The sequence below is a fragment of the Lepeophtheirus salmonis genome, chromosome 5, assembly GCF_016086655.4.
Source record: "Lepeophtheirus salmonis chromosome 5, UVic_Lsal_1.4, whole genome shotgun sequence".
NCBI classification, from domain to species: domain Eukaryota; kingdom Metazoa; phylum Arthropoda; class Copepoda; order Siphonostomatoida; family Caligidae; genus Lepeophtheirus; species Lepeophtheirus salmonis.
The window spans coordinates 36,435,151-36,447,025 of NC_052135.2; the positions used below are offsets into that span (position 1 = coordinate 36,435,151).

At 31.3% G+C, this 11,875-nt stretch overlaps 2 protein-coding genes across 2 annotated transcripts; one reads left to right on the forward strand and one right to left on the reverse strand.

Moving 5' to 3' along the window:
• The first annotated feature begins 1,432 nt into the window (after positions 1-1,432).
• LOC121117250 (nuclear RNA export factor 1) lies at positions 1,433-6,086 on the forward strand. Its single transcript, XM_040711620.2, has 9 exons — positions 1,433-1,611; positions 1,666-2,268; positions 2,347-2,524; positions 2,609-3,227; positions 3,286-3,395; positions 4,951-4,987; positions 5,040-5,299; positions 5,349-5,780; positions 5,842-6,086. Exons 2-9 carry the CDS (start codon positions 2,199-2,201, stop codon positions 5,942-5,944), a joined length of 1,809 nt encoding a protein of 602 aa, XP_040567554.1. The 5' UTR covers positions 1,433-1,611; positions 1,666-2,198; the 3' UTR covers positions 5,945-6,086.
• Positions 6,087-6,230: 144 nt separating this feature from the next.
• LOC121117251 (small integral membrane protein 14) lies at positions 6,231-6,533 on the reverse strand. Its single transcript, XM_040711621.2, has one exon. The coding sequence runs from the start codon at positions 6,531-6,533 to the stop codon at positions 6,231-6,233; it is 303 nt and encodes a 100-aa protein (XP_040567555.1).
• Positions 6,534-11,875: the final 5,342 nt, after the last annotated feature.

An 11,875-nucleotide genomic window follows, 5' to 3' on the forward strand; every position in this document is an offset into this window, starting at 1 on the left:
TAAAGTTCTATAAAATAGATTTTTTTTACTTCTCTTCGATTTATTTTCCTTTTAATTTTAGGGGTGTTCAAAAGGAATCTTGTATCTATTTTATAAATTTTAATCCAATTGTATGGTGAAGAGGAAGCAAGGGGACGCCGGAGTTTCTTGTGTTGCAGAAACTCATAAACTCTCAGAGAAATCGTTGGGAGAGAAAGCTGTCAATTATTTCACCTTAAGAAATATTTTCAGGTCGATCCGTCTTTCCATTCAAGAAATTAACTTGAGAACTACTATGGTCTTTCTCAGAGAGCTTATCTTCTACTAATTTTTTTGCCTTCCTTCTCTCGCTTCAAAATTATTAGATCTTATACATATATGTATATATAGTCCCTTTGGGCACCGCTGGTTTTAAAAATTGGTTTGCAGTAAAAACGATCTACTCAACACTTTTTACTATAAAATTGCATCAAAATTCTTCAATATTTAATCTAAAAATTTGCTTTATGAAGTGAACACACTACTTCATATAAATAAAAGAAAAGTAATTTAACAGCTATTTTTTCCCCCGTAAGTTTGATTGAATTAGCTCAATTTGATCTTAAGTTACAATATAAATTATATATGTGCTTTGTTATAAAATTGAGATAAATAAAAAATATATAATACATATTTTATCTATGTCATTGAAATAATAATTGTTTAATGATTAAAATTTATTCATACATTCTATTAATTACTTTACGAAATGGGTAAGATATGAGCTAGAAAAGTTTCAATTTACTGAATTTACTATATAAATATGAGAAATGTATTTTGCACTTCAGTAAAAGTAAGGACATACTAAAATATATTATCGTTCCATATTTATTATTGATAGACTATCATTTCATTGTTCTCTGCCTAAAGTATCTTGGGAGTTGGGACATAGGAGAATAGATAACACACGTCGTTATCTTTTATGTATCACTCAACCTTTCCTAGCTAAATAAGTCAGTTGTACAAACCGCTATTTATAAATTATATCTCATATAGTCATATACACGTAGACTATCACTACCATATTATGTCTCCACAATTTTTAAAATAAATTGCATATTATTAAAATCTACATAGTATTTTATTCGATACTTTATTACTATATTTCTTAGTAATATGTGATATTGAGTAGTTATGAGTGAAGCACTTCTGGGAGTCCTTTACTTATGACTTATGAGTGGTTCTTATATTATTTCTATGAAGAAATAGCCAAAATTTCTTCATAGAAATAATGAAATGGCTAAAATATATATATGTATTATATAAACGACGAGGGATCAACAAGAAATTGTATTCCTGTTCTTTTGAAAATGGACCATAAGTATAAAATAAATTATTACTTCGTGTGTTAATGAAAAATAATAAATTATGAAATAGCCATGACGTATCAAGGGAGAACAGAGAATCGACAGCTGACATCGAAATAGACAGGGCATTGTTAGGAAACAAGAAAATTGTTGGCCAAACCATGAATAATTCATGATTAAACACATCAGATTTATAGTGTAACTCCCTCTCTTTCTCTTTTTAGTGACGTAATTGGGCGCATTTGTTTGGGTAAAAGTAATACATAAAACGTATAAAATGTAGAAGGTAATATAAATTTGTTTTTTCCATTGATTACTTATTTATGTATGCCATATTTAGGTTTTCAATTATTCTCCATCGTTATATTATTTTACTTTTTTGGGAGGGGGGTAACAACGTCAACCGTTATGCTAGTAAATTTTTAATGAGAAATGAAAATTCTTTCTGACTATCCTTGTTATAATTTAACAACATTGAGAAATATTGTGCCCTCCCTCTGACGTCATAACGATGGGGACCAATGGGATATGGGTATGGGAAGAAATAAAGAATGTGCGTAGTTAGTAGCTGATTCAATTACTTTTCATGGCGTTATCTCGCTAACAAAAAAATTTACAAAACATTTCATGTCAACTGTCGATGCTTCTGAATGTTAATTGGTTAAATTACAGTGAGCTATTTTTAACTATGCCCAACATTGATTGAATAATAATTCCACAGTTGGGAATAACTGTCTAATTATCAACTGATTTCGGGCTTTTCCCCCTGGTTCTTTTGAGAAGAGAGATTGCGAAATAGCATAAAGATAAGGACGTGAATTCTCGTTGTTGCATTCGAGTTAAGAAAATTAAAAAGAAACTCAATCCGAAGCAATGGGCAGGAATTTTGGAAGAAAAAACATAATTAAAACGGATAATCGAGGCGGAAGACAGTCCTACAATCGTGAGGAGTATTTTTTGCATGTGTTGCGAGGTCCGTCCTACTCCTTTTACATTCTTTTGTTCTCTTTTATATTTTTAGAGCATGATGATCGAGGTTACAATGTGAATAACAGAGATCACCATCGAGATCGGGATCGGGATCGTGATAACCACAGGACATGGAACGGGGACAATCGCCGAGTTTCTTTCAAAGATAAGCAAGGACCCTCATCTCGGGCGAAGAATAAACATCCTGTTGGACGATCCAGGAGTTTTAGGTACATTTTCCCCTTGACAAATTCAACATATTTACAATTAGTGTGGAGTTGAGAGAGAATGAATGATTGTATTTCTTTGTTTAGGGGCCGAGGAGGTCGTGGAAAGTCGTACATTCTACCTGGACGTTTAGGAGGCTCTCTTCATGGTACATCAACTTCCAACCGTCCTTTTTGGACTAAAGTTATTTTCATGAATATGGTGAATCATGATAAAGTGGAATTCATTAAGCGTGTGGTGGAGCTCACGCACGAAAAAGTGCTTCCCATTTATTATTGCAAACAAGGTCCCCATTTTGTATTTTATGTACAATCTAAAGATGAAGTTCAGTCTCTAAGGAATGTAGAGAAAAATCTTGGTATAGGTATTAATATGAGAATGGAAAATCAATCTCCTCCAGATACGCATTTAACTCAAACTGTGAACGAAAAACTACAGGAAGTAATGAGTTCAAGATATAATACGAATACAAAAGCATTGGATCTCAAGATATTTCATGAAGACAAACAATTTTTAGGAGAGCCCCTATTTACACCACTCTATAGAACAAACGTTTTGAACACTATTACAAAAACAATTATGCAGTATATCCCTGAATTAGAAGCTATGGATATCAGTTGTAATCGACTTCGCATGTTGGACAGTTTTATCGATTTAGTACCTAAGACTCCCAATGTGAAAATTTTTTACTTGAATGATAATCTAGTACGTATGGAAATATTTTATAATTTTCTTTTCTCTTTATTTTCTTCTTCCTTTAAAGATACATGATTTTGAAGAGTTGGAAAAAGTTAAAGCATGGCCTTTAGTAAACCTGAGACTGGAAGGAAATCCGTTAATTCGTAAATTTCGGGACAATACTTCTTATATAAGGTATACTTGCGAAATATTGGAGTGAGTTACTCTTAGTGCAAGTCCAAATTGGTGAATTTGTTCGAAAAATTGTTGATATGATGAGGTTTAATCATTTCAATGTTTCGCAAATCGTTTACAGGAAGATTGTTACAGAGAGGTTACTGAACACCCAAAACTGAAGGACCTTCAAAAAGAGTGTTTACCTATATAATAAATAACCAGAGGTTATAAGTGAAAACACTCATTTGGGAAAAGGTGTACATTTTGTCTTCTATGGCATTGATTTACAATTGTAATTTGATATTAGCTATAGTTTCCTTTTAGTACATAAAAATTGTTAAAACATTTTTTTTTTTTTTTTTTTGCACAATTGCCCCCCCCCCCCTTCATGTAATTTATGAATCTTTGTTAACATGTGTATCAAATTATTATTGTTACGGCTAATTTATTTGTTAATATGGAAGAACATCACTCATACAAAATACTAAGTTACTGTCCAGTAATCCTTCGGAAACCTAGAAGTAATTGGTTATGCGGTGGAAAATTTATAAATTCTCGAAAACTTTTTATGTTCAACAATGTCTCGTATTTGTCTTAAAACCATCTGTTAGATTGTGTATGGTAAAAAGCATCTGTCCTCACATACAAGGTGCATATTTTTTAACTACTGGAAGTAGTTACGTCTCGTTATGTTTTACTGATGAGCTCTTCGTTCCCTTGATGTGAAGCTATCCTTGGAATAGTTATGACAAATATGTACTATAACATGAACTTATTTAAGCTGTTCTATGAATTTATGAAGTTGGAATGTCAGTACTGATATATATATATATAGATGACATGAGGCAACAAAGGCTAATTAGGACTTCGTATCTGGCAAAAATTTTGTATGAAAGAAGAGAATTCGAATATTTAATAAGTGAAGAAAACATAAATAATAAAAAAAAAATCCAGAAAGAACCTTTAAAAAAAAAAAAAAAAAAGGAAATTTCTACATTATGCATATACTTGATAGAGTTTTTTAATTGTAATATGCCAGTAATAAATTGTTGTTTCCCCCCACACACACACACTATAATCCCACTTAATTATATTCCCTTTTTTAATGTATATGTAATTTGAATATCCCACCTTGTTTCAGCCCATTAAATAGCGCGAAAAAATTTAATCATAAATGATATCATGGTGCCTTCAATCAACAATATTTACAATTTTATACAAATTTTAGATGTTCATATCAGACTTGTGAATACTTTTGAAATTATGGGTGTTGGTCTGAAGTAGCTCGCTCATTATAATTGTTGCTCATTCATTGTTGGATGTTCAGTCTGGGTTATATATTATGTACATTTTTTGTCTTACGAGTTTTGATTTAAAGTTTTCTTTATTAAATGTAACTTCCCTTTCTTTACAGTTAGCCATTCAGAAGATGAAAGTGCGAAAGTTTTTTTTTTTTTTTTTGTACTTTTAATGTCTTCAGTGTGGTAGTAGACTTCAGGGGAAAAACTGATATACTTGTCTTTTTTAATTAAGTTATGCTATTATTTTTTATGAGTTAATTTTTCCTTTATAGTGCTGTTAGAAAATTGTTCCCAAGGCTAACTCATTTGGTAAGTCTCGTTTAATTATTCAATCTTTGTTTAGAACTTATTTTATAACCAGGATGGAAGTGAACTCCCTCGTTTGATTACATTCGATGATGATGATGTTAATTCAACCGTCAATGTATCCATACCACCCTCAATCCCCAAGATGGTTTGTAATCAACAGGCCGGAACGATTGTCTTGCAATTTCTAGAACAATATATAAAGGTGTATGATTCTGATAATCGCCAGGGACTTATGGATGCATACCACGAGGATGCTATGATGTCAATTAGTGCCTCTTATCCTCTTGATGGTCACAAAAGTCACTACACCAAGTATGTTCAATAATTTATATTTGACACTCATTCCAAAGATTACTTTCAGATTGGATGAATACTTTTCCGACAGTCGTAATTTGATACGAATCAGCGATTCGAATCGTCGATTAAAAGCTTTGCGCCAAGGAAGGTTCACTGTTGTTTCATTTATAAATTCGCTCCCCAAAACCTTGCATCATCCAGATACGATAACTCTCGATGTTCCTTTTGCCACTGAGCGACTGATGACATTCACAGTCACTGGTCTATTTAAAGAACGAGAGAAGAAGGGAGAGCCCATAAGACATTTCAATAGGATGTTTGTTGTTGTTCCCCAAGGATCTGGTTTTGTTATCATCAACGATCTCCTTTATATTACAAATCCGCCAAAAGAAAAAGCAGATATACCCTTTCCTGTTGTCCCAGATAATAGTGCGAAAGAGTTCAAGGCCAGCCAAATTTCGCAGAAAACCGGAATGACCATCAATTGGTCTATCAAGTAAATTAGTTATCGTATTGTTAGTTCGAAGTCGCTCATTATTCATTTACTTCTTATTTAGGTGCCTGGAACAAACTAATTGGGATGTGAATCAAGCTCTAGCTGCATTTGAAACTGCGAAATCTCAAGGTAAAATACCTCCAGATGCTTTTCAATCTGTATAATGATTAATAAGCTGTGACATTGTATTTATTAAGTATATGAAAAATAAGAAAAAATAATGTATCAAAATGAAATACTGGTTTTATTCTTGCTGTACAAACTTATATTTTACTTACATAATATATATTATATGGAATGAATGGATATGAATTGGAATAATAATTATTGTAGCTTGTGCTTCACTTGAAATATGTATGTAAAATGTATCATAGAATATGTATTTAGATAGATGCATATTGAAGGGAGCGATTATAAAAATGCCTGGATCACAGATTTGAGGTGAATTATTCAGGAAATGGCTGGAGGATCTGGTGGAGGGGGATTGTCGTTATTGGATGGTTTTGACTGATTGATTCGAGATGGGCGCATGTAGTACATTGCCAGAGCCACCACAACCCATAGAATACTCAGAGCGACCATCATATAATTAATCCCACTGCTACCAGAGGAGGAACCATCTCCCAACACGGGGTCATCAAAACATTCTCCCTCAGTACAAGTTGTCTGTGATCCTCGAAGCCAGCTCAAAAGCCTCCTCATTTGCATTTCTGTATTAAATACATATTCACATGGATCATATTCGTCGCCCATCTTCACACAACTACGACTCTCAATCAAATCTAGAATTATTTCTCGAATTGTAAATAACTCAAGTGTAATGTCAATGTGTATCAACTAAATAAATAGCACAAAGTAGTTGAAAAGTGACGTTTAACTAGCATAGATCTCCTCTCTCTCTTCTCTTCCTCAGAGTAGAGGAGCAAATACGAAATATATGTTGTATACAACTTCTAACTTGTATAAGCAAATTGTAAAAATGAGATGAATAATTCTAAAAAAAAATATTTACATTGGATACGGCGGATGATCGATATATTAATGATGTAATTTTTAACTACTTTAATAAAAAATACTAAAATATAAGTATTCTGTGGCACATTATCTAGTTCAAACGCTCACAGTTAAATTTGCTCATAAATACGTAATTTGAATAGATTAAGAGGAAATGGTAGTATCAATGTATACTTAGTAATTATAATGACCAATATTGTAATTAAATAATGCATTTTAAGACGAAGAAATTGTAAGTTGCACGATTTGCTTATCCAAGTTGTAATTTGTACAGACATAGCAACTTGAACACAACTGTTGAATAATTTGCTTATACAAATTACAACTTGTACAAAATCGAAACCTGCACGTATATAACACAATTTATATTTTTATAAATATTAAAAATTATTTAATTAACATACGTATATATATTAATATATCAGTACAAGAAAACTTGTACGTAACAGGTCAGCTCTAATTCTTTTTCTATTTTCCTATGATTCTAACTCTCTTCTTTTTTTTTTAAGAAGCTCTAGTCTCAATCTGGCGATCCCTTATTGGTTGCCTCTTACTTTTTACTTTGACAGTTTATATATATAATATAATATTAATAAAAAAATATATTTAGAGAAGAGTGCACAATATATTTATTTAATTATAAATAATGACGATTTATTGTACCAATAATCGCTTGAGTAATTATTCATCTCATTTTAGGCTGTATGAAAAATAATTTATGCATAATAGAATCTAAGTCCATAGAAAATATAGACCAAATTTTTTAAAATACAGACTGTTTATATATATTCTAATCTTTATGTTAAAAAACTTATACAGGGGTTTTAAATAAAAACCAAATTGAGCAACGCTATCTCATAGAATATTGTAATACATAATAATTAAATAGGTCAAGTAATACTAATAGCTGAGCTTTGCATATCAAAGTATATTTGATTGAGGACATGTTCACAAGTGGTTGTGTTGCTTAAATACTTTATGTAAACTTAACAGTCAAAATGAAATCGTATCTTCACTAGCAATCAAGCTTTACCTACGCAAATACATTGGATGTTATAATTCAACTATGCAACCAGATTTCAATGGAATCCGGCTTCCAATTTATTCATGTGTATAACTAATATTAATATCTATTCCTTTGTTAATGTTTAATTCCATTAATTAATTTATTTGTTCTAATAAATGTAAATATATACTACGTAGTCACTCAAGGGACTTTGAATCACCGGAGTTATATATCGAAAACTGGAAATTCATACCTCCCATGGATCTCAAGACAAGTTATGAAACCTTAACAAATGCACTCCTTCAACAAATATTTGAATGTATTTTCATAATATGATACAATGACATTTGAATATGTAATTTCATTCGTAGTAATAAACTTCAGTAATATTTTTTTAAACAATATTAATAATACAGCTTTATATATTCATTCATTCCAATTTAGAATGAGAATCCGGCTCCCACTTTATTAATGTGTGGGGATAACTAATATTAATGTTCATTCCTTTGTGAATGTTTAATTCCATTAATTAAACAATTTGTTTCAGTAAATATATATTTAAACACTACAGAAACTCTCTATATTCCTCTAGCATTTAGTACTTAAAATCTATATCTAAACTGTAGAAATGGTTTATTTCATAAAAAGTCAAAGAGGTTTAAAAAAACTTAAACTCCAAACTTAGGTTTAAAATTGAGATATTCCAACAACGCCGATTTTAATTTAAAAATTAAATTTTTCACCGCGTTATTATTTTTGCCAATTACAGATATTATTGATGGATTTGTCGAGCTTGCCTATGATCGTGATTTAGATCAAGAGTTGGTGTCTTACTTTGAGATGCATTACATCTAGGGTATGCGAGGACAAGGAGAAGGAAAGTGACGCCAACATTCCAAATCGAAATGTGAAATGTTTGCTCGAGAACAATTAATAACAAAATAATAACTAATATTAGTGTAGAAGGATTCCACAATGACCTTCAATGCTCTATTTCTAATAAACATCCCAATCTTTGGAAATTGATAGATTATTTAAAAATAGAAGAAGGTTTGGCATGAAAAAAAAGTGATTTAGAAGGCATTAGAAAGCAATATCTTGGAATTTACATTCTTTTTAAATATTTAATATGATCTTATTCGTGAACAATTAATTATTAAATGAAGCAAAATACAAAGTCTGATATTTCAATTACTCCTGGTGGCTTATCTATAAGCTCATTACAAATTTACTAGCAAATATTTATTTCAGAAATGCCATTAGTCCCAAGGTCACCTTTATCACAAAATTGAAGAAGGAGAGTAGACAAAATTCAGAAGATTTTCGAAGGTTTTCTTTTTTTTTTACAGATTGTCTGACTTAACGGGAGCTAATATGATTACTGATTACGCTTAAGTTGAATTGAACAATTTATAGACTAATCGATTGACAAAAAGTTAAAAGATCTGAATAGAAGTTTTATTTACTATAAATGTTGTATTTTAAATAATCAACAAATTTTACATTTTTAAATATTTTATAGATATTGTTTATTGAAGTCATATAATTTTTCCCAGAATTTTATCTTCATATAAATCAGGTTACTTGGCTTGTCTCCAAATTATGCTAATTATCAAATATAAGTCAAAAATTTATTTTATGAAGGTTTCCCCCTCAGCAAATATGAAGTTTTTTGATTTCAATTATCGAACTTCACCCAGTTATCCCTCTTTCCTCTTTAGTTTATATCCCAGCTGCTTGGTTTGTTCAGGGGCATCCGGACGGGGGGGTGGGGAGATGAAAAAACATGGGAGACTATTTTTAACAGATTAATGTTTGGAACAATTACGACTTGTTTTTTATTCACAAAACCTTTGGACGGACACGAATCGGAATGACAGTTATGATAGCATTCAGGGGAAAAAATAAAGGTGAGAGAGTATCATAATCATATATAACTTGCCTTGGAACTACGTGGAAAGATTATCAATTCCTAGCCATAGGAAGTGATCTTTCCTACTACGAAGCAATCGGATATACAGGACCAACTGTTATTATTTACTCATCTCTATTATTAAAAATGATTTACTCGTGAAGGAGTGTTACTATCTAAATCTTCTTCTCGTACTGTGTGCTCATGGTGGTAACTTTGACAATGTTTTTCTTGGCAATCGACAGCTAATTATGTGTTCTACAAAATTGTAAAAAATGACTTTTAACCCTTAATAATTTGCATACTAGAGATAAGTAAATAATTACCGTTGGCATAGTATGGATCCCCATCCTTCCCCTTCTTAGGAATCCATATTTTCCCATTTGTATATCCTAGCCACACACCTTCTGATCCTTTCTTCATCTTCTGTTCAAAGGATATTACATCTTTGTACTTAATTCAGTGGATTTCATCTCTTTTAATAAAATGATCGTTCAATTTGCAAATGCCCCTTCAAGTCATTGTCCGTGATAGTTGCGTCTTACCTTGTGCATCATTAGATAGGGAAATACAACATTAACTTAATATTAGAGAGATATTTATAAATGTTAGTTAATATTTGAATAATACTCGGGAAAATCAAATTTTCTAAAGCATCCACACTTTAATATTGCTTAAAGTAGTTTGTAATACATACCAATAATAGTTCCACTAATAATAATAAGAAGGATTTTGAAATTTCTACTCGCCTGATAACAATCCCATTAACGAAATAGCTTTTGCATGTCGAAAATAAAATCGTATTAAGTATCAATAATATAAAAAATAAAATAAAGGAGAACTCATAAATATAAGTTTTAAATTTAGAAGAATATCATTGACGTTTTATTATTTTTCCAATCAATACAAAAACAATCATATTATTTTGTTACATTTTTGATTTTAAATTTTGTTTTCAGAAAAAAACAACTTATAATTAGATAGGATTGGCAAACATTAAATAATTATTTTATTTGAGTGGAGAACCTAGATCTTCGCGAGAGGAATATTCCAACTGAATTCAGATGTTCCAACCGAAGTTAAGAGTTGTGTTATATATTTAATAGAACATATTATCTCTTAAAAGTTCGATGTAATTGTATTTTCTACAATTAATTTATTTGTGTGGAGATCCTAGTTCTTAGGAAGAGTAATAAGTAATAACAATAGTAATGACTTGGTGACAAGCAATTTAGTTAGTTAGAAGAGGATTCCCAACTCAACACGTTTCGGAATTGAAATGATATTTCAATATAAGTCTACAGAAGTTAAGAGGTATGATATATTATTTTTAGAACACATAATAACTTAGGAGTGCCAAATAACTATTTAAATGTAATAACAGAATATACGAGTCTAGAATAATCTTCTACTTTATTTTTTCAATGATAATAGAGACTCACAAGCATTAAAGAAATCAGAATTGAGGTTGAAGTGTCCAAGTTATATAATTATCCATGTAGACCGTATATCACGAAGTCCAATTTATAAATGGAATTGATATAAATGTGATAGGGATGAGTGATTTTTGCGTTATATACATCCGGAAAACTGAAGGACTCTTATTAATGGAATAGTATTCTTAGAGTAGGAGACGAAGCAAAGTTGACTTTCAAGAATTTTAAAGAAGGAGCTGTGGGTGGAGGATGAGAACTCTCTCTGATCCTCATTGGGTATCTCAGTCGATTATTCTGTCGTGTTATGGAACTCCTTAGTTATTATATGAAGAAGAATACGATGATTCCGTAGAAGATCAGAAGTGACTATTATCACAGACCTTGATGTGAAGGGGTATCTGCTCAAAGAAGGATTCTTCCATTAAGGATATGAGATCCACCGAGTGAATCACAAAGAGGCGAGATCCCTTGAGCAGACCATGACATTGAAGAGAGTATCAGAAGCCGTGTGGATTGGATATCGAAGTGAAAAAATAAGAATTCCTAGAAACGGGAGGGATTCATGGACGCGGATCCATAAATCCAATTGCTTTGGGGTATACTGTACATACTTTCTCTTTCTATCTCGAAATTGGAGAGTAATGGAATTCAATGTCCTATGTACACGTGTCCAAAGGTTTTGTCAATAAAAAAGAAGTCTTAAGTCCTCCCTTTATATAATAGTTCC